General features: G+C 46.2%; 4 protein-coding genes across 8 annotated transcripts; 1 reads left to right on the top strand and 3 right to left on the bottom strand.

Moving 5' to 3' along the window:
• Positions 1 to 3,511: 3,511 nt before the first annotated feature.
• ugt5g2 (UDP glucuronosyltransferase 5 family, polypeptide G2) lies at positions 3,512 to 6,325 on the bottom strand. Its single transcript, XM_062485590.1, has 2 exons — positions 5,944 to 6,325; positions 3,512 to 5,374 (listed from the first exon to the last, which is right to left on the bottom strand). The coding sequence occupies exon 2, from the start codon at positions 5,363 to 5,365 to the stop codon at positions 3,656 to 3,658; it is 1,710 nt and encodes a 569-aa protein (XP_062341574.1). The 5' UTR covers positions 5,366 to 5,374; positions 5,944 to 6,325; the 3' UTR covers positions 3,512 to 3,655.
• Positions 6,326 to 7,426: 1,101 nt separating this feature from the next.
• On the bottom strand, positions 7,427 to 10,932 carry LOC134039620 (cornifelin homolog B-like). Of its 5 annotated transcripts, none has more exons than XM_062485592.1 (5): positions 9,710 to 10,932; positions 9,046 to 9,164; positions 8,711 to 8,865; positions 8,355 to 8,496; positions 7,427 to 8,193 (listed from the first exon to the last, which is right to left on the bottom strand). In XM_062485592.1, exons 1-4 carry the CDS (start codon positions 9,907 to 9,909, stop codon positions 8,374 to 8,376), a joined length of 597 nt encoding a protein of 198 aa, XP_062341576.1. In that variant the 5' UTR covers positions 9,910 to 10,932; the 3' UTR covers positions 7,427 to 8,193; positions 8,355 to 8,373. The 5 variants fall into 5 exon arrangements, with proteins under 5 accessions (XP_062341576.1, XP_062341577.1, XP_062341580.1 ...); XM_062485593.1 differs by having other exon boundaries at positions 7,427 to 8,170; XM_062485596.1 differs by having other exon boundaries at positions 7,427 to 8,496; positions 9,659 to 10,932.
• si:dkey-112a7.4 (uncharacterized) lies at positions 10,495 to 12,159 on the top strand. Its single transcript, XM_062485597.1, has 3 exons — positions 10,495 to 10,591; positions 10,925 to 11,298; positions 11,847 to 12,159. The coding sequence occupies exons 2-3, from the start codon at positions 10,971 to 10,973 to the stop codon at positions 11,930 to 11,932; spliced, it is 414 nt and encodes a 137-aa protein (XP_062341581.1). The 5' UTR covers positions 10,495 to 10,591; positions 10,925 to 10,970; the 3' UTR covers positions 11,933 to 12,159.
• A 1,542-nt stretch (positions 12,160 to 13,701) lies between these two features.
• Positions 13,702 to 19,435, bottom strand: LOC134039511 (claudin-7-A-like). The gene is made up of 4 exons (XM_062485414.1): positions 18,872 to 19,435; positions 15,454 to 15,618; positions 15,242 to 15,326; positions 13,702 to 15,052 (listed from the first exon to the last, which is right to left on the bottom strand). Exons 1-4 carry the CDS (start codon positions 19,092 to 19,094, stop codon positions 14,890 to 14,892), a joined length of 636 nt encoding a protein of 211 aa, XP_062341398.1. The 5' UTR covers positions 19,095 to 19,435; the 3' UTR covers positions 13,702 to 14,889.
• Positions 19,436 to 20,513: the final 1,078 nt, after the last annotated feature.

Raw genomic sequence — 20,513 nt, 5'->3', positions numbered from 1 at the left:
AATAATAAAAAGAAGGCTGAAATGCCCTGGATTTGCTGTGATAAATAGCCCTCGCTGTCCTGATTGGATTAGGGCCGCTAACAGATATATTGCGGTCAGGATTCACACAGTCACGCGCGATTGTTTTCCAATAAAAAGTTGCATATTAAATTCCAACACAGAAGAGGAGGGGAGAGGTCTCTCAGTCTCCAAACCCTCCAGAAAGAGAGAGAGAGAGAGGGAGAAGGTGGAGGGAGAAGGAAGATGAAGGAGAGATGCGGTTTGTGCTTCCAGTGTCTACTTTTCCGGATGTGCTTCATTCCCTCTTTCTCGTTCTCTCTGGCACACAAACACACACACACACCGTCACACACACATACCTACACACACTGGTACACAAGCACAGACACACACTAACACAGGAAGATACATGGGCACACACACGCATACAGACACACAGACGTACACACACACACACACACACACACATCGGGCTGTGTGGAGACACTCAGGGGATAGGCAGAGTCTAATTGTACCTCCACTCATCAGAATGAGCTTAATCGTAATTAATTAGCTCATTTGTTTATGCAAATGCACGCAATTAAGTCATATTGTTTACTAAACAGATCATTGTCTAAATCAAGGAGGAATGTTCTGAATTCAAAAGCAAAATGATGTTCTTCTAATTAAGCTCATTAGTCAGGAAGTGTAATTAACAGGTTCCTGATTAGGATAATTCTCGTTTCTGTGGCGATCTTGGGCGTCGTTTTGGGATGTACACTGATAGACAGCGAAGACATGAGGCCACGCTGTCATGTTCCTAATCATGGAGGGAAAGTGCAGTTGTGGAGGGCTGTACCACTGATAACAATGGCCAGGTTGTAATTAGCTGTAGGAGTGGTAGAGAGCAGAAGATAAAGGAAGTGAAACGGGTTCATGAGTTGTGTTTTTCTGTGAACAAGACAAAGAGGAAGAGAAAGAGATGAAGAGACAAAGACAGAGAACAAAAAAGACAAAGAGATGGAGAGAAGAAGAAGAGAGAATGGAAAAAAGAAAGAAAGAAAGAAAGAGAGAGAGTTGTGGGTCAGAGGTGTTGGACACACAGGGGTTAAATCATTTTCATTATTACTTCTGAGATCTGGCCTGAGGGGATGCAAGTATGAACGATTAGAGAAAGACGGAGAGAATGAAAGAGAGGAGGGAGGGAGGAAGAGAGCGAGAGACTGGAGGGTCTTATAAATCATAACAATCATAACCCCGGGACACATGATGACAAAGAGGGGGGTGAAGAGCAGGAGAAGGAGAGAAAAGAAGGATTGATGAGAGAGAGAGAGAGAGAGACAGAGAGAGAGAGAGAGAGAGAGACAGAGAGAGAGAGAGAGAGAGACAGAGAGAGAGAGAGAGAGAGAGAGAGAGAGAGAGAGAAGAGAGAGAGAGAGAGAGAGACAGAGAGAGAGAGAGGGAGATACAGAGAACAGAGAGAGAGAGAGAGAGATACAGAGACACAGAGAGAAAGAGAGAGAGAGAAAGAGAGAGAGAGAGAGAGAGAGAGAGAGAGAGAGAGAGACAAAGCCCACCAGCCAGAGACTAGAGGAAGACAGAGGAGGGCTCTGAGAAAGGGTCGCCATGTGAACACCAGCTCAGGGACGCCACAGACGCGGGCGGTCAACTAGCGACACTGAAACAAACATGGCGGCCGGCTGAAACCTGCAAAGTTGTTAATTTGTTTTACGGTCATGTCAATGTGCAACTCACACACAGAAAACACCTTGGCCTGGATGATCCCCCCTGCGGTGAGCCAGGACACAGGCCCTTCTCTGCTGAAGAAGAGAGCTGGGCCAGAACACCGGCCCTTCTCTGCTGAAGAAGAGAGCTGGGCCAGGACACAGGCCCTTCTCTGCTGAAGAAGAGAGCTGGGCCAGGACACAGGCCCTTCTCTGCTGAAGAAGAGAGCTGGGCCAGGACACAGGCCCTTCTCTGCTGAAGAAGAGAGCTGGGCCAGAACACCGGCCCTTCTCTGCTGAAGAAGAGAGCTGGGCCAGGACACAGGCCCTTCTCTGCTGAAGAAGAGAGCTGGGCCAGGACACAGGCCCTTCTCTGCTGAAGAAGAGAGCTGGGCCAGGACACAGGCCCTTCTCTGCTGAAGAAGAGAGCTGGGCCAGGACACAGGCCCTTCTCTGCTGAACAGGAGAAGGCAGAGACCACCAGAGAGCCTGACGAGAAGCAGCAAAATGAAAGAAAAGATTATTTATTTTGGGACAGTAAGTGACTCCGAAGAAATTTGGCTGGCAGGACATGGTGTGAGAAACAAGCTGGAAATCCGTTTGAGAGAGATAACGTTGAGAGGGGAAGCGAGAGGAAGAAATAGACCGATTGAGATAAAGAGACAGAGGGGGGAGGGGGGGACTGGGTAGGGATAAATAGAGAGAGAGAGAGATGTGCAGAGAGATGGAGAGAGGAAAGAAGAGATGAAGACTGTACAGACTGCAAGTTACTAAAAGGAACAAAGGATGTTTCGTTTGGCTTGTGTTTGTGTACACACCTTTGTGCGTGTGTGTGTGTATGTGAGGGTGTATGTGAGGGTGTATGTGAGTGTGTGTGAAACCAAAGTGACAGATGTATGAACAACAAAGTAAGTGTCCGGGCCCAAGGTAGAGGCATTTAAAGTGTCCCTCTCAAATTGATTATTAGTTTAAATATGTTTGTGGTTAATACAAATAAGATAGTTCTATTAGCACTGAGTAGGATACTGTAATAGGTTTCTGTGACCTGCAGGAATTCCTCTTGGTTTGAGCACATGCTAATGACCTTGCTATCTCGAACGTTTATTAAAAACATCCATCTCTCTCTCTCTCTCTCTCTCTCTCTCTCTCTCTCTCTCTCTCTCTCTCTCTCTCTCTCTCTCTCTCTCTCTCTCTCTCTCTCTCTCTCTCTCTCTCTCTCTCTCTCTCTCTCTCTCTCTCTCTCTCTCTCTCTCTCCTTTATTGCTCTCTCTCTTTCGTAGCTCTGTCTCTCTCATATTGTTCGAACAGCTAGCTCCTGAGCTGTCCCTTCCCACACGAGTCCTCCCTCTCCTAGGACAAAGCTAATGAAAACAGCTATTTGCGAGAGCTTGTGTCTTAATTGCTATTCCCATCACCGCCAGCCAGAAGGGGTTTGGGGTGGTGATGGAGAGACAGCTGATCGAGCGATAAGAGCAGTCATTAGAATCCTGCATTAGAGACTACTCTTGCTGCCTAATGACCAATTACATCTCTTTCAGCTCATTCTCTGAGCCCCAGACTCCGACACCGGCATCGCCATGCTCTGCGCTGCCCTCTCTCCAACGTCTCCAACGTCTGGTGACTGCTCAGAAAACCCTCGATACAGATGGGAACACCTGCGAAGAGCGCGGCTCATTCATTCTCATTTGTCTCCCTCTGCTGGTTTGTAAAGGCACTCACCAGGTGCTCTTGTTTTCCATAAATGTCCTTTCGCGCTTTTGTGTGTAACTACATGGCGCTATGGAAGGACTGATGAGAATAATGCTGTGATTGATTATTACATTTTATTTGTTCCCTCCATACAGAGGGAGGGAAATTTACACTGACCAAAGGAGAGACAAAACTTAAGAGAAAGCTAAAAGAAAAACCAAAAGAAGGGGTACCAGCAGTACACCAGTTTGCTCTGCAGTTGGTCATCGGTCAATTTCATCGAATTTTTTTGGTGCTTGACCTGATTTTCCTCCTCCCTTCGTTTCCGTCTTGAGCGCGTTGACCGTTTTCTTCTTCTCCTCATTGGGAGCCGTCGTGACCTTTGACCCCCTGCTCCGTCTGAGTCTCAGCAGAGAGACCAGAGCCCCCAGGGGGACCAGAGGCATAGCCAGCAGCAGAGCCAGCACGTCCAGGCTGTAGTAGCAGGCCCAGCCGATGCTGTAGGCCTCCGTACGAAGATGTCCGGCTCCCCGGTTGCGGATCACGTACTCCACCCAGAAGACAGCCCGCTGCAGCGGGGGCTGCGGCTGGTCCCTGTGGAGGCGGGAGAGCCCCTGCATGCTGCGGCGGTACGAGGGGTCGTTCAGGACGTCCCTCAGAGCCTCCAGGAACGCCTCCTCGGTGAGCGTGGCGGGCTCCAGGACTCGGACCGCTCCTCTGGCCTGGAGACGCAGCAGGTTGTCCGGCTGGTCGAACAGCAGGGGCAGGCCGAGCACAGGGACTCCGTGGTAGATGGCTTCGTACAGGCCGTTGGTGCCTCCGTGGGCCACAAATGCCCGGGTTTTGGGGTGCCCCAGGAGGTCGTTCTGGGGAAGCCAGTCCAGCAAAAGGGTGTTGTTCCCCAGACTGGAGGGTCTCCGGTCTCCTGTGAACTTCCACACCACCTTGTGGGGGAGCCGGGCAAAGGCAGCGGCCACCGCTTCGGTCACCTCCCTGGGCAGGGCAGAGATGAGGCTGCCCAGGGTCATAACCACCACCCCATGCTCCCCAGAACTCTGCACAAAGTCCTCCAGCTCTTTGGGAAGCGCTTTGGCAGGGCGACACTGGAAGCCCCCTATGTACACCACGTTGGGCATGGTGGGGCGAGGGAACTCGAAGATGAAGTCCATCCTCATCAGCCACACGTCGGCAGAGTACTGCATGGTCAGCAGGTCAGCTCCGGGGGGGAAGTGCTTCTCCAGGATGGGGCTGTATGTGGGGAACACCAGCAAGCGTTCCAGCAGGAAGTTGAGCGTGTAGTGCAGCAGGTTCCTGGTCCTCTGGAGAAAATCCATCTGGTCGGTCAGCCCCGATCCTGGAACAGGAACGTAGGAGACGGGAGACGGGGCGATGGAGAAGTGGCCCTCGCCGAAGCTCATCCACCGCACGTTGTAGACTAGAGGGAGGTGGAGGTAGTGCGCTAGGATGACCCCGGCAGGCATGGCAGGGTCTGTGAGCATGAGGTCAAACCCTGTGTCCTTCAGCTGAGCCATGAGATCCTGGTTCTCCAGCATCTTAGAGAGCATGTTGGAAGTGGCACTGTGGGCCGCAGACAGGATGGTCAGCAGCTCTCTGACCTGCACCAGGCTGCCAACCACAGCCCCCTGCCTTCGAGCATCCAGGATGCGGCGGGCGGAATCATCGAACAACTCCATTCCGAGCCCCTCGTCCCCCAGGTGAATGGTGACCGGATGGTAGTGAGGAGAACGCTCTCTCACAAACCAGCTCTCGGAGACCCGTATGACCGTCATGTTGTGCCCTCGGCTGTGCAGTTCCTTGACCAGTATCTCCATGTTGACCCAGTGACTGCCATCCACGGGGAACACCAGAATGTTGGCGCCGTGACAGCCAGGAGACGAGGCGAAGAGGAGGAGCTGGAGGAGGGGCCAGAACAGGGCGGGACTAAACAGCGTTCTCGTCACATGATCAGGCATTTCAGTCACCTACAGGACACAGAAGCAGGGACTGGTTAAAAGAACAGAATGTTATATTGTAAAGGGGTGGAAAATTCCAAGAGTTGTCTGTAAAATATAATTTAACATTTATTTTTGTCTGGGAATCTTCAGCAAATTTTCTATTCAGTATTCATGAATCTCATGGTCTGTAAATTAAGCGAGAGTAAGTAAATAGAGGTGCAATAAAAAATTCACTGTCATCATTTACATTTAGCAGACGCTCTTATCCAGAGCGACTTACAGTAAGTTCAGGGACATCCCCCCGAAGCAAGTAGGGTGAAGTGCCTTGCCCAAGGACACAACATAATTTTGCTAGGCCGGATATCAAACCGGCAACCTTCTGATTAATAGCCCGACTCCCTAACCGCTCACCCATCTGACTCCCCATCAGCAGTAAGCATGAGTTGACAATACACATAATCTATTTTAGAACGGACAAACTTAACAGAAGTTAAAATTAAACAACATTTTGTAAGGAAGAATTGCTGGTGCTCCAGGAAGTATTATAAATATGTTGCAAATGTTGTCAAACAGCTGTTTTTGGCAGAATAATTTACCTTAAAACACGGTTTTATGTAGGATGTCTTCCCGTCAGCGCAGTTTGCTCACAGCTCAAATTCTTTGTTTGAATAGTGAACACTGTTCTATTTCCCATTCGAACCAACAGTTAAATCCCCTCTTGAGAAAGAGCTGCTTAGCTTGTGAAACCCTAGATCAGGAAACTGTAAGCCATTTCTCCAAACTAATGAGATTAAAATCTGAAAGCACGCTCCATTGTAGAAACATACCAGTGTCACAAGTGAATCGGAGCATACATTTTTACATTAGCAGAAAAATGGGTGGATGACAGGTGTAGCTCAGTGGTAAAACCCTTGACTACGGATCAAGAGGACCCAGGTTCGAACTTCTCCTGTATGTCTGCTCAATGGATAAGTTCAAAATCCTGGGAAGGAAGTTTGAAATTAAACTTTTTTTATCAATGTGATTTCCTCAATAGCAGGTTTATCATGAGAAACCCTCAGACACACCACCTAGCCTTTCAGGAGCTGTATGAAGTATTATCTCTACAGGCCCTTTTACATCTGAGTTCCCTTTCTGGGCCAATTTAATTTCTGTTCTGAATATCCTAGCATCAAATGATTCTTACCGTATATTGAGGGGACTACTATGAGTAACCACAGTAGGTTTCAGGCATCTCACACTTTCTTCGTCAAAGTTAGCAGGGGGTGCAATTCCTGGTAAGGCCCAACATAGCCCTGCCCAGAAATGCACGCCCCCTAAAATTTCTGTTCTGTAAATCCTGGCAAGTACCCAGCTAGCTTTCAGTTAGGGTAACTGATAGTGGTCATGCTTGAGATTTGGAAGGTGGAGTGTTCGAATCCCAAGTGCTGACGAATGTCGGCCAATAGTAACATTTTGTGGTGGGTCTGTGTCTTGGCACAAGAGGTCACATATTTTGATGGCTGTCGTCAGGTTGAAAAAATATTTTCCAAAGGTCAAAAAAGCCCTGCCTACGCTAGCGATCGTTGGAGGTCTGGTAGCAGGGCCAGACCACGGGAAGGTCACGGAAGTCTAGAACTCTAACCCTAACCGTAGCCCAGGCCCTAAACCCTAAAAACAGGGTCAGGGTTGGGCTGTGGCTAACCTTAAACGCCTGATATATGGATGGAATGTCAGGAATGGATTTTAATTGTCTAGAAAGACTGATTCGACCTTGCTGCTATGAGCACTGCAGTTCTTCTGTATTTCATGGGTGGTCATGATCCTTATCATCACTCATGGATAGCTCAGTAGAAGAGCATTTGACTGCAGATCAAAAAGTCCCAGGTTAAAATCCCCCTAGTAGGTTGCTGTGAAACAAAGCACCTGCAAAATGAATACATTCTCTCTGAATATCCTCAGCGCGTAATCTCCCTGTGTTCGTCATTGTGTGTTTTTCGAGATGGTGATCGTGATTCATTCTGTGTCCTCTTCCTCTAAATCACATTGGTTCATGTAAAGTCATGTGTCTGACAAAGCATTCACGCTGTCGAAGCCAAACGTTTGTTATGAAAAGCGACGCTTTATTTCTTGTTTAAATAATTGACCAGGAAGTGCAGTGGAATGTGCAAGTGAGAGAGATAGAGATACACAAAAGGAACAAGGGACAATAGGGCTTAAATATCTCACTTTCAATGGCATGAATGTGTGGAAGTGAAAGGGAGGCATATAGAAATATATTTAAATCAGCAAGTTAACACTTCCAGAAAGGGCGTGTGAGAGAGAGAAAGAGAGCAAGAGAGAGAGAGAGAGACAGAGAGAGAGAGAGAGAGAGAGAGAGAGAGAGAGAGAGAGAGAGAGAGAGAGAGAGAGAGAGAGAGAGAGAGAGAGAGAGAGAGAGAGAGAGAGAGAGAGAGAAAGAGCAAGAGAGAGAGAGAGAGAAAAAGAGCAAGAGAAAATAAATACATCTAATATCCATACCTTTCTAGTAGCTATGGCTAGGAGACATGAGGTCAGGAGTGTTGTGTGAGATACATTCTGCCGAGAGCACTACTTTCTCCCTCTCTCTGTCCAAAACAATACAGATGCCGAACTAAAGACAGACAGACATCAACACAGACAAATAAAATGGCTTCAATACAAGGTCGGCTTACTATAGGAGAGCTATTACAAAACCCCCCATGTGGAAACCAAATGCCCGATTCATTCTGGAGCTGTGTCTGTTTTAATAAACCAGTGACCATGACAAAGGAGCATGGATCTGATCCAGGCTGTGCTGGAGGTGATGAGGCTGGGGGTCTGGAGGTGATGAGGCTGGGGGTCTGGAGGTGATGAGGCTGGGGGTCTGGAGGTGATGAGGCTGGGGGTCTGGAGGTGATGAGGTTGGGGGTCTGGAGGTGATGAGGCTGGGGGTCTGGAGGTGATGAGGCTGGGGGTCTGGAGGTGATGAGGCTGGGGGTCTGGAGGTGATGAGGCTGGGGGTCTGGAGGTGATGAGGCTGGGGGTCGTCAAGTGTTCTTAGCGCTGACCAGGATGATAGGGATGTTCCTCCTCCTCATCTCTTTGGAAATCTGGCACCAGGAACAGCAGTTACAGAAGGTGGCGTACAGACAGTCGTTACACATGGTGTCCTGCAAACACAGACAGTCAGGTGAGAGAGGGAGGGAGGGAGAGATGAGCGCCAACCTTGACCCCAACCCCTAACTTTAACCATAACCCTTAACCCCGAACCTTAACCTGGGTTAGAAACACAGATATATCACTGATAGGTTAGAAACACAGACAGTGTTGGCTAAGCAACAATGTCCTTTCGACATTGTTGACCGGAAGGCTTTTTGTCCATACTTTGATGCCGTAGCGATGACGCATCGAAACTCTCATTGCCATTGAGACTGGTGGAATGAAGCCAAACATGTCCAGCAGAGGGAGACAAAGGCACTGTCCGTATGCCTTACTGTGTTTGCAGGCATAGCAGGGACAACACCAGCATGCAAAACAACCTAGGCATAGGAAAACGTCATTACATGAACACAATTAGACACATCAAAAGCTTTTCAAACACACACACACAGAGAGGCAAAAACACTCACACATACACACAGAAAGAGGCATAACTCATTTCACACACACACACACACAAACATATACAAACACACACACACACGACAGCTGGTACTTACAATCTGGGACATCTTCACAGCAGTCACAGATTTTAGATCCCCACTGATCAGATTCTTTCGACTCCATGACTGGCTCAGGCTGCCTGATGATCATCTTGGATGGCATGATGACGTCTAATCTACATTAACATTTAACACACATCAGTGTTAAATCCTCTCAAACTCTCTAAATCAACTGTCTTCAGGTTACCTGTCAAGAGATTCATCAACTCATGACATTAAGATACAAGGGAATACATTAGGATTAATAAAGTGAATTTAAATTTATTTAATTAAGCTGTATGCTTATAACAAGGTGTTTAAACAAACATCTGCAAGGATACATATGAAACTTTAGGCCTATTGTAAAAATAAATAAACGTCTATTTGTTGGATTTGACAAACGCACATAGTAGTTTGTGACCCAGTAAAGCTTGCAGTAGCCTAAAGCTTCCAAACATAGCCTACAATATGTGACATTCTTAATCTTCGTGTGTGATTAAGCATTAGGCCTGTTGTCTAATCAACAGTGGCAGGTGCAAGCTCTTTGATAAAACATTGTCTGATAAACATGAGCAAATTGAAATAAATCTGTTAAACTAAAAACTGTCAAAAGATTATTAAGTATCCATACCTTGATTTATATCTATTGGTTATCCTTTAGGGTAATCAGGGGTTCTCTTACCTGTGCTTGTATAGGTGTGAATGATGAGAGAGACTGATACTCACTTCTGGGCGAGGAAGGGTTGTCACTATTTTAAAATAGACTAGGATTGAAATAACATGTAACAATGAAACTATAAAGACGCACAAGTAGATGACAACCACAGGAGCCAGTCCGACCAGAAATCTTCTCAAGAGAATTCCGGTGTCAGCTGGAGTCATAGGCCTACCCTTGAACAGGGTGAGGCTTTGACATTACCGCATTTCTGAGTCTGAGAAGACAAAAATGTATGACCATTTGAACGTTTCCGATAAGATAAAAGCTCATTTATGAGCCCGTTGATTTGACTATGCTATTTTTTGTAGGCTTATGACTTTGATTTATGACTCTAAAGATTAATCAGAATCAGATAGTCAAGTTAACCTATTATTTAATAAACACAATTGCGGCAATAGATAAGGGTTATTTTTTAAATTAATGATCAGAAAAGTGTACCAGAAGGATAGTAGTTTTGCTTTTAAAATGTGTACTAAATTGGATATCGTCATACAATGACTGCTGGAAAGATATGGGGCTTGGGCGGGGGTGGTGGTCCCGCACCTCCCACAAGAGTCAAGACCCCCTAAAGAGAGATGGGGGACAGTTCTAAGTTGTGGGGTCCCTTGTTATTAGTGTTAACTGTACCCACCCCCCATCCATTTAATTTAGAACCTAGAATCCCCAGCCAACATGGGGAATCCCGTTTTGTCAGACTTTAAAATATAGGACTACACCTTTAAGACACCGGAACAGTGCGTATTGCAAAGGGGGGTGGGCATACAGAACCCAACTGTCTGAGAATCTAAACATCGCATTCGTGAAGCAACGAGGACCTTCCGTGTCGTCCATTAGGCCTAGTTACAGGTTAGAAACCACGCCAATACTTTACACGGTTATCGGGTTGAAGTTAATAAAACATACTTAAAACATAAGGCCTATATTTAAAATACACTCATGAATAATTCCGAAGGCTAGTTTGCGCATTGCCTCACAAACTTGCACGACTTGACATTTGTCAACAAATTACGTGAACATCATAATACTCTACTTTTTTATTTGACTCAGCACGTTTAAATGCAACTTCATGCTATCCCTTCGTTAACACGTTTCACTATCCATAGATGGGTGTGTATGCCCAATGTCTACTTAAGTGTAATCTCTGTTTGTTTCTTTCAACACTTTCCCCATATCAACCAGATTTAGATATCATCGCAAGATATTCTGCCCTCGACAGATATTCTGCATGCTGTACTGTTGCGGAAGCAAGGACGAGGAGAAGGAGCGCCCGGACGCGAAAAATCCAGGGGTAGAGAGACCGAAATCAAATAAATCAGAGCCAAATCAAGAGAGCGCACACCGACCGCTAGCAATGTACGGAGTAGCGGCGGGAATGCCCGAACTGTTACCTCCATTTGGAGTGATCCAACCCGGCACGGGGCGCTCCCGTGAGCCGAATGAGGGTCCCGGTTTGGGAACGAGATTCAACAGGGGTGAGGTGAGCTTTGACTCCCCCCAGCGGAGACTGGGACATCGGGCCCCGAAGCTAGGGCAAATAGGACGGTCGAAGAGAGGTGAGTGCGGCAGATAATGTTAAGGTGTGGAGAACACGGAGGGAGAACCTGGTTGACGTCTCCAGGGCTGTAAATAACACCACTGACCAAACTGACACCGCACTCAGATCGGAACATTGTGTGAGTGCATAACATTGAGTGCACAACATTGAGTGCATTATAAGAAGAGGTATATAAAACATTAACAGCATAGTGAATGTTTTCAAAGTGCATTCATGGATACACAGCATATGAATCCAATGTCTTGGTCCCACACACATATAGCTCGCAGTTCAGACAGCTCTACCAGGTTGCCTCACCCGATCATTTGCTCACAGCTTGCGATACGTTTACATTTAGTCATTTAGCAGACACTCTTATCCAGAGCGACTTACAGTAAGTACAGGGGACATTCCCCGAGGAAAGTAGGGTGAAGTGCCTTGCCCAAGGACACAATGTCATTTTGCACGGCCAGGAATTGAACCGGCAACCTTCTGATTCATAGCCCGATTCCCTAACCTGCTCAGCCATCTGACCCCCCCCCTCATAAACAACGTTTGTGTTCGCAGTGGACATAGACGACGAGGACCTGGATGATATGAACAACAACGGGCCTCTCCTCCCCATCTCCCTCAGCCTCTCGCCCGTAGCCTGACCTCGCAGCGTCCAGAGCGGACCGAGGGTGGAGATGACCCCGCGGACCCAGGAGGAGGTCCACCTGTCCTGGAATGCCTAGCTGGGGGGGTGGGGGCGGGGGCTGGCCTGACGTTTACATTAGCAGCATGCACTTTGACCTGTAGTTTAGTTTCCTGGCATCTTCGCTGCAGCTACTGTAGTTGCTCTGGTGTGTGTGGGGGGAGGGGGGCAACAACATACCTGGAGAGGTCTGGGAGAGAGGGAGGACTTGAACTAGGTTTGGGTGGGGGATTCCTGGGTAATCCTGAGAAGAGGGGAGGTGTGAGCGAGGGTTGGGGTGCTTGGTGGTCTTGAGAGATGGTAACAGGTGACCTGCTGGTTGGTGGGGGTCATTCTTGGGGTGACCTGAGATGTGAGAAGCGGGTGAGTTGGGGGGGGGGTCTGGGGGAGTGAGAAAGATGGGGAGGTGGGTGAACTAAGATTAGGCAGAGATAACACTGAACCGTGACTGGAGGTTTAACACTGTGTTCATCAAGATCCTCAAATGGGTCTGTCTGTTTTCCCAACCTCTGCTCCACCCAACATATGGCTTTTATTACCACTCCTTGGCAAAAACATACTGGTTGCTTCACTGTTTACAACTCTCTGAGATCATGTTGTGACCATTCAGCAGTATAGGTTTACAGTATTTTAACTGTATTGTATTCAGATACGTGTTTCAATGCACTTGTTTTTACTAGTTTGTTCATTTGCTCCTGTTTGTTTTGACTTGTTTGCCTGCGGTTTAGGTTATTTTTGCAGCAAGCAATACAGGTCTTATTTGTTACCAACTCACTGTATAGGAAACACTGTGAGAACAAATGCACACATGTATTTATAGGAATAATCACAGTAAATGCAACATATCCTTTGAAAATAACCTAAGCTCTGGTTTCTTTGGTGCAGTGTGTTGCTGTGGGTTACTTCCATCCAAACACTGTTGTCAGTCTCCTGTTTGACTTTGTGAAAGTGTACTGCTTCTCAGGAAGCATGATATCTACCTTCATACATTGAGTTTGACCTTCTCACAATCATGTTAATCCTAGTATACTGACATACTAAACGAAACCCTGTTTGAGAATAAATAAACTGGTGATAGATTCAGTGGGAGAACCACTGTGATTAAATGGGGATTGCTGTTAATATACTCTCGTTATGCTGTTGCATGCTGATAGGCGTTGCCGGAACAAACATGCTGTTAGTGCTTTCCATTACTACCAGTTCTTGTAGCTCTGGAGAAGACCACAGATTAGTGCCGTCGCTGCAGCACCACAGATATGCATTTCACTGGAGAGGAGTGCCACAAGGTGGCGATGAAGCCAAAGGAATGCACTAGGTCCTGCCAAGAACATGCCGAGTCTCTGAAGCAGCCTTTCTCAATCCCGCTCCTCGGGACCTCCTGCATGTTTTGGATGTTTCCCTGTTTCAACACACCTGGTTCAAATGAATGGGTCGTTATCAGGCTTCTGCTGAGCTTGATAACGACCCATTCATTTGAATCAGGTGTGTTGGAAGAGATACGTGTAGGGCAAGGGGTCCCAGGAGTATGAGTGTTCTGAAGCTGAATATAAACTTGATGCACAATGCCTCTGTTAATAATTAAACACATAGTTTTAGTGATCAGGGAGGGTGAATATGTACTGAAAACAGAGAATTTACACATCAGTCGTAATGTTGAATGCTGAACCCATCCACCCAGGAATCTACTGCACACACATCACACAATTTCTGAAGAAATATCTACATATCTTTTGGTGTAAAACAACCACTTTTAATATCATACAGCCTATACGCCATGGGTCTTCACTTGAAGACTTTTATTCATGAATCATGAGTAGTGTTGAAAGCCAAGATAATTTGGAGTCACCAACCAAAAACTTACCTGGCAAAACATTTTGTCCGCACTTTATTGACACAAAGCCCATTATAAAAAAAATCACAAAATGGGAGAACCTCTTAAAATGTTAAATGTTCTTGAGCATTGCATAATATATCATAAATCTACCAATGGGAACACGAAAATCTTAACAAGAGAAAACCTTTTCAGAGCTAGAACATAGTTGAGAGCTAGAACATAGTTGAGTAAGAGGGAGTTGAGTAAGAGGGAGAGATTAGAAAAAGCTTAGGAACCTGGTTCATCACACTACTAAACTATACTGTAGTTAGGATGAACCATAGTAAGTGTAATATGGACATTTTAATAAGAAGAGTTTGTGATATATAAAATGAATCGTGTTTATTTACAATTGAGGGCACAAGTCAGAAAAGTTAAAGTGTTTCCCCCCCTTCTAAGATTCTACACTTGAGTAATTAATATGGGCATGGTTAATGGCATACAAATCTTCCTTTTGATTGGTTAAGCTTCGGATAAGGTTGTCTGGGCCAGAGAGACTTCAACTAGCAAGCAGAGCTCACAATATATATATACATATATATTCAGCATTACCAGTTAGAGGTTCACATTGACAGAAGTGTTACGCCAACTCTAAATGGTGTTGGCTAAAAAAACTAACTTGGCCGTTTCACACATTTCACCACAGCATCAAGCTATTTCAACCACCAAGATCACAAGGCCTCTGTAGGATACATTAACAGACATGTGGGGCTAGAGTGATAGTTTGAGGGAAATGTTACACTTCTCCCTGAGACTGACAATCTACATGCTTTACCGAAGTAAACATCCCAGGCTGTTATCTACGCTCTAAAAAAAACATCAAGCACAGATTTCTCTGAACATAACGGCCTCACAGACATCAGTAACAGAGGGAGGCAGGGCTTCAACCTCAGATAAACAGAATACAAAATAATTAAAAACACGAAGTACAAAATGTTACAAAAGGAAACTGGCTGAAGCGGGGCAGGGACTGCTGTGTTGAGTGGGACCGGTGTGGACGTGCATCTTGTCAGTGCTGCTCAGGCACCAGGGGACCGTCCATCTCAAACAAACTCCTTGTGGCTGCTACCCGGGGGGCGGGAGATGGGGTATTTGGGGGTGGCGGCTTTCTTCCCCCGGGGGCAGGAAGCAGCGAGCATGGCCCCGCCCATGATGTCCAGGAAGGATCCGGCCCAGGCGATGAAGATGGCTGACCCAAACTCATACCTGGAGGGGAGGGGAGGTCAGGTGGTCATCAGTATGACATCCAACATTTGAATTTCACGAGTAACATTAGCCAACATTAAGTAACTTCCAAGTCATATCAAATCAAATACCAAAGTCCCTAACAAGCCCTGAAGGAGAGGATTCCAATGTGTTCTAATCATAGACAACAGTAGAAGGTGCACTGCTTACTTTGTGTTGACAGGTGTGAAGGGGTTGTAGAAATCCTTGATGATGTTGTGAGCAAACCAGGAACAGGCCACAACAGATGCAAGAGCTGGATATGAGAGAGAGAGAGAGCGAGAGAGTGAGTGACAGAGGAAAAAGGGATTCCATAAGGTTAATCACCCCATTATGAATACAGACAACAGGAAATGACACAGGAGAGTCACGTGGGTCCTTACAGCCAATCAGCAGGACGATGCCTCCAGTCATGGCGATGCGAGACTTCTTGGTCTTGTCATCTCCGCCGCAAGTGGTACACTTCATTCCCATGGTGGCCACGCCCAATCCTGCCACCGTGACGATGATGCCAACGATCATCAGGGCACGTGTTGCCTGGAGGGAACCTGGGGATGACAGGGTTGACGAATCCATCACACACAATCTCCTGCGGTCTGCTTCATAGTGTGTTCATTCAGCAGAGACTTTTATCCAGGGCAACATACAGGGGAGGAAGCAAACAAGCGACCTCTTGATCTGCAGCCAAACGCTGAGCGATTCACCAGGTGTCTTACACCATTTTCAACCACGCGAAATCTGGGATTATTACTATTTTAAAACACTGATAAGACAAGCAGAAATGTGGGGAGTGCGGGGTATATTTGTACATTTACAGCCTCCTGTTATACATTCAACATGACCTTCAATAGAGTGTGAAGATCAAGTCTCTTACACTATAACCAAGCTACAACTGTGATTCTTAGTCAAACTTATTCGTTTTGAAACACAGATAGACAACTAACTATTACCAATATTCTAACTGCAATCAGGTAGGAAGTGAATGAGATGTGTTTAAGGTTTGTGGCGCACTCAGGAAGTTAAACACCGAGCCATGCATGCAAATGCTAACTCCACACACACCTCTCTCTTTCAGCCACTCCCTCGCCCTGCGCACCTGTAGACAGGTGCAAAACTAACCAGATCCAACAGGAAGCCCTCTCGAGGACAGGGCGGGTGTGTGTGTGTGAGGACAAGGTGTGTTTGTGAGTGTGTGTATATACCCCCCCCCCCCCTCCCCTCCCCCTCCTAGCATCGTTCAGTCAACAGGAACAGGTCTGACCAGTCAGGTCTGAAATGGGGGAGGGGGGGGGCTCGGGATCAGGTTTCATTCGGAGAAAGACACTCCTTTTCCCCTGATCTCACGGCCTGCTTGTCTTCCTATTGGCTACACCATCCCACAGTATCATTCAAACAGAGCTGTGATCAAAATGGCGGCTACCTAGAGCCAGCACTCACAGAAGATGGATCCGATGAGGACACACCCAGATAGCTGTTTCTACCAAGTAAATTACAAAGTGACTGTGAGCAGTGTTAAGAGCTCAGAAGGTCTAACCCTGTCTAAGCCTGACCATAACCCAGGCCCCTAACGCTGGATCTAACTCTAACCCAGGCCCCTAACGCTGGATCTAACTCTAACCCTGGCCCCTAACGCTGGATCTAACTAACCCATGCCCCTAACGCTGGATCTAACTCTAACCCAGGCCCCTAACGCTGGATCTAACTCTAACCCAGGCCCCTAACGCTGGATCTAACTCTAACCCAGGCCCCTAACGCTGGATCTAACTCTAACCCAGGCCCCTAACGCTGGATCTAACTCTAACCCAGGCCCCTAACGCTGGATCTAACTCTAACCCAGGCCCCTAACGCTGGATCTAACTCTAACCCAGGCCCCTAACGCTGGATCTAACTCTAACCCAGGCCCCTAACGCTGGATCTAACTCTAACCCAGGCCCCTAACGCTGGATCTAACTCTAACCCAGGCCCCTAACCCTGGCCAGCTTCTGTGCTGTGTCAAACATAATTTACATAGAGGGCCATATACTCCATTGTGCTTCTTCTATTACAGTGCAACACTCAATCAGCCTGTTAGTACAGATATCCACTGTTTATTTACACATTTTATATATGACCAGTGCTTCTGATTGCGCTACGTTTATCAAAACTGGCTTGCGTTCATGTTTGCAGATGCGATAAACTAATTGTTTCATAGGACCCCTTATCAGAAGGGTTGATACGCAACTCAAACACAAGTATGGTTTTACAGCCACTCAAACGAGCTGCCGTAAACTGAGGCCAAACCAAGGAAGATGTCTGGGCAGCGAGCCTGCTCCAGAAGGAGAGGAATGGACGCATCTACAGCCTAACTGATGAAGTGGAACATCAGGCCAGTAAACTGGGGGAGCAAATTGCTGTGGGGAGTGAGGGGAGGGGTGGCTTGCAATTATACAGGGTAGCGAGGACAGACAGGGGATGGCAGATTGGAGGGTGGAGTTTAGTCACACAGGGCTGTTGCTCTCGCGCCAATCCAAAGGCATGATCACTGATTTTCCACGTGCTGTTATTTTCCACGTGTGTGCAGCTAAAAAGTGTCCACATCCTGGTGGGAAGGACATTGGTGTTTTCTCGGAAGGCCCGATGATAGTCCTTATCTGCATGAGTGTTTTCACCTGAACAGAAACACTGCACGTCTGATCCTACATGTCCTTCTGTACTTTTGGATAACATCGCCTTCTAAATGAATACAAATTTAAATACAGATTTTACAAAAATGATCCAGGAGATTATGTACCGATAATCTGGAGTAAAACTTGACTGTCAAATACATTTTACTTCCGTTCACTGTTAGAATGAATCATGGTTTGAATGACGTTATCAAGTCTTCACCAGGATACCTTTATATTGTGTGGGTGCCTGCGTGTGTGTGGTGGGAGGGGTTATATTGTGTTCTGTAGGAACGCCTCCTGATTCCTGAATACTCTTCACTAGTCTGTTTACTAAACCGAGAGACAAATAAAGGCGGTGTTTACCACTGCCCCTAGCCAGCATTCACACCGCTCACCAGGGTTTTTCCTAGCTTCTAAGCAGGGGGGGGGGGGGGGGGAAAGAGAGAGAGAGAGAGAGAGAGAGAGAGAGAGAGAGAGAGAGAGAGAGAGAGAGAGAGAGAGAGAGAGAGAGAGAGAGAGAGAGAGAGAGAGAGAGAGAGAGAGAGAGAGAGAGAGAGAGAGAGAGAGAGAGAGAGAGAGAAGAGAGAAGAGAGAAGAGAGAAGAGAGAGAGAGAGAGAGAGAGCACGCCCACGCAACCGAACAAAGGCAGCTAACATAATAATTACCTTGGACACAGTTTAACCGAAACAAGTCAACGAATTCCTTGTGTAGTGCCCCTAGGCTAGTGCGTTAAAGTCTTTCAAATAAAACTATCGATATATGGAGTGTACTCGCTCATAAGATATACTTGGGAAATAACAGCCGTAATAAAAGTTTAAAAAACAAAGTGGCGGTTCTGCTAAGAAAAAGTAAATATTTCGTCCAGGATGGCAGAATCAAGTTAAAGCAAGTAAATCAACTACAAGATTTTAGTCAAATGATCTACTGGGAATGTGGATCTTGGGAATTCACCTGCCGTATACACCTGCTTGTGCTAGGCCTTGCCTAACAACCGATGAAGACAGGCCAAGACATCTTGGTCTGTTTAAATTCGATACGGCTACAGATTACTAACGGACATGCTGAATAATCGGAATGTTGTATACAAACTAAATGCTTTTATTCGATTAAAAGAAATTCATCTTTTCTTTTTCAATCCAACGGAGTAACACTTACTGTCAAGTTGTAGAATGGAGTCGTAGACTTTGCACTGAATCTGTCCGGTACTTTGGAACGCACAAGACATCCATAGTCCCTGGTACATGGCCACTGCTGTGATGATATTGTCTCCAACATAGGCGGACATCTTCCATTGTGGCAGGATTGTCCCAATGATCAACCCAATTAGACCCAGCATCGAAAGGGCAAATCCCAAAATCTGCAATCCCGAGTTTGCCATTTTCAACTATTCTTAGTTTTACACGATTTTTATAACGTTAAAGAAATAAAACTCGAGTTGAACTTTTTTGTCCAACCAGCTAAACAAGTAATCCTCCGCGCCCTTTCAACCGGACGGACCGCTTCGACGCAAGCAAAAATTGATTTGTTTGGTAAACCTTTACACGAGGCGATATGTAATTTGCGTAGGCCTACTCTATTTTTAGGAAAAACAAATCTTCAATCTTCTGTTAAAACGTTCAGACAATATTTCGTTCGGGTTCTTCTCCAAAAGGCACAAGAGATAATTTCACAGGCACCTGTTCCTCAACCGCACCTTGAATATGTAATGAGGGTCTGTCGGGGACGAGCGTTTTAAGGTGGTTTCAGAGTGGCTTTTGCACAGGGGGCGGGGACGCGCACAGTTTCGGCTCCACATCCGCCGGTATCTCTCAGCGTTGCTGACCTAGGCAGTTTCGTGATGTCACCGTATAAACCACAGAAAAATAGAAACATATGCTTTTGCAGCGATTTTACAATCCACATAAAACTGATCCTTCTTCTTCGCCTGTTCTTCGTCCGTATGGACATTTTCTGTTCCTGGGATATCTAAATATCTAACTCACAAAAGTGAAAGGCTAATTAATGCAGCGTTTGTATTTTCACCTTCATAGAAGATTACAGAAGAACACGCAGCTGGTAGTCTGCATCGGTCCACATGTCAGACTGACGTTGTGAAGCCAGGTGTTCAGAGGTTTTTACCGTGTAAATAGCTTCTTACGATCGTCCTCACAGTGAAGTCTGAAACAACAAAGGGATCTTTGTTTGGTTAGAAAGAATTGCTTGAATCGCTGCTGTCCAAGCTCAAGGTATTAAGCAGGCAAGCACAGCAAGGGCTAAACAGTAATATACCATACCTAAAGGATTAAATGTGGTGTTTCACATATGCCTCAATATCAGTCCTAGACTGTATGTTTATCTATGAGATCATGTGGTCTGAGATAAAGGTGAAGTGAGGCTAAACAACATGACACTATTGGGAGAACTAGGAAAAATAACAATAGAACTTGTTGACAAAGGGAACTAATTGAACTTACTTCCTATTGTTCTTTGATTTGTTTACTGACATGCCCTTTACCCATCCATCCATCCATCCATCCATACTGATGTGATTCAGTTATTTACAGATGGGAAGCTCAGAAAAAAAGGTTGGTAAGGTTGAAAAAGTATGTTTTATAAAGTTCTGAAAAGAAAGGTTTACAAAATATTTTCGAAAAAAAAGTTCTGACAAAAATGTTTTGAAAGGTGGAAAAAGGTACCTTATGGATTAGGCAGGGAGTCAGCAATGTCGACATGACTGAGAATAGAGACATTCATGATCACCTATGGCCATGAGGAAAAATGAAATTGTGGGTGTCAAGGATTTTTGGTGAATGCTCTA

Source organism: Osmerus eperlanus, chromosome 19 (assembly GCF_963692335.1).
Source record: "Osmerus eperlanus chromosome 19, fOsmEpe2.1, whole genome shotgun sequence".
NCBI classification, from domain to species: domain Eukaryota; kingdom Metazoa; phylum Chordata; class Actinopteri; order Osmeriformes; family Osmeridae; genus Osmerus; species Osmerus eperlanus.
The sequence above is the reverse complement of the archived record's forward strand: the minus strand, read 5'-3'. Positions and strand labels throughout refer to the sequence as shown.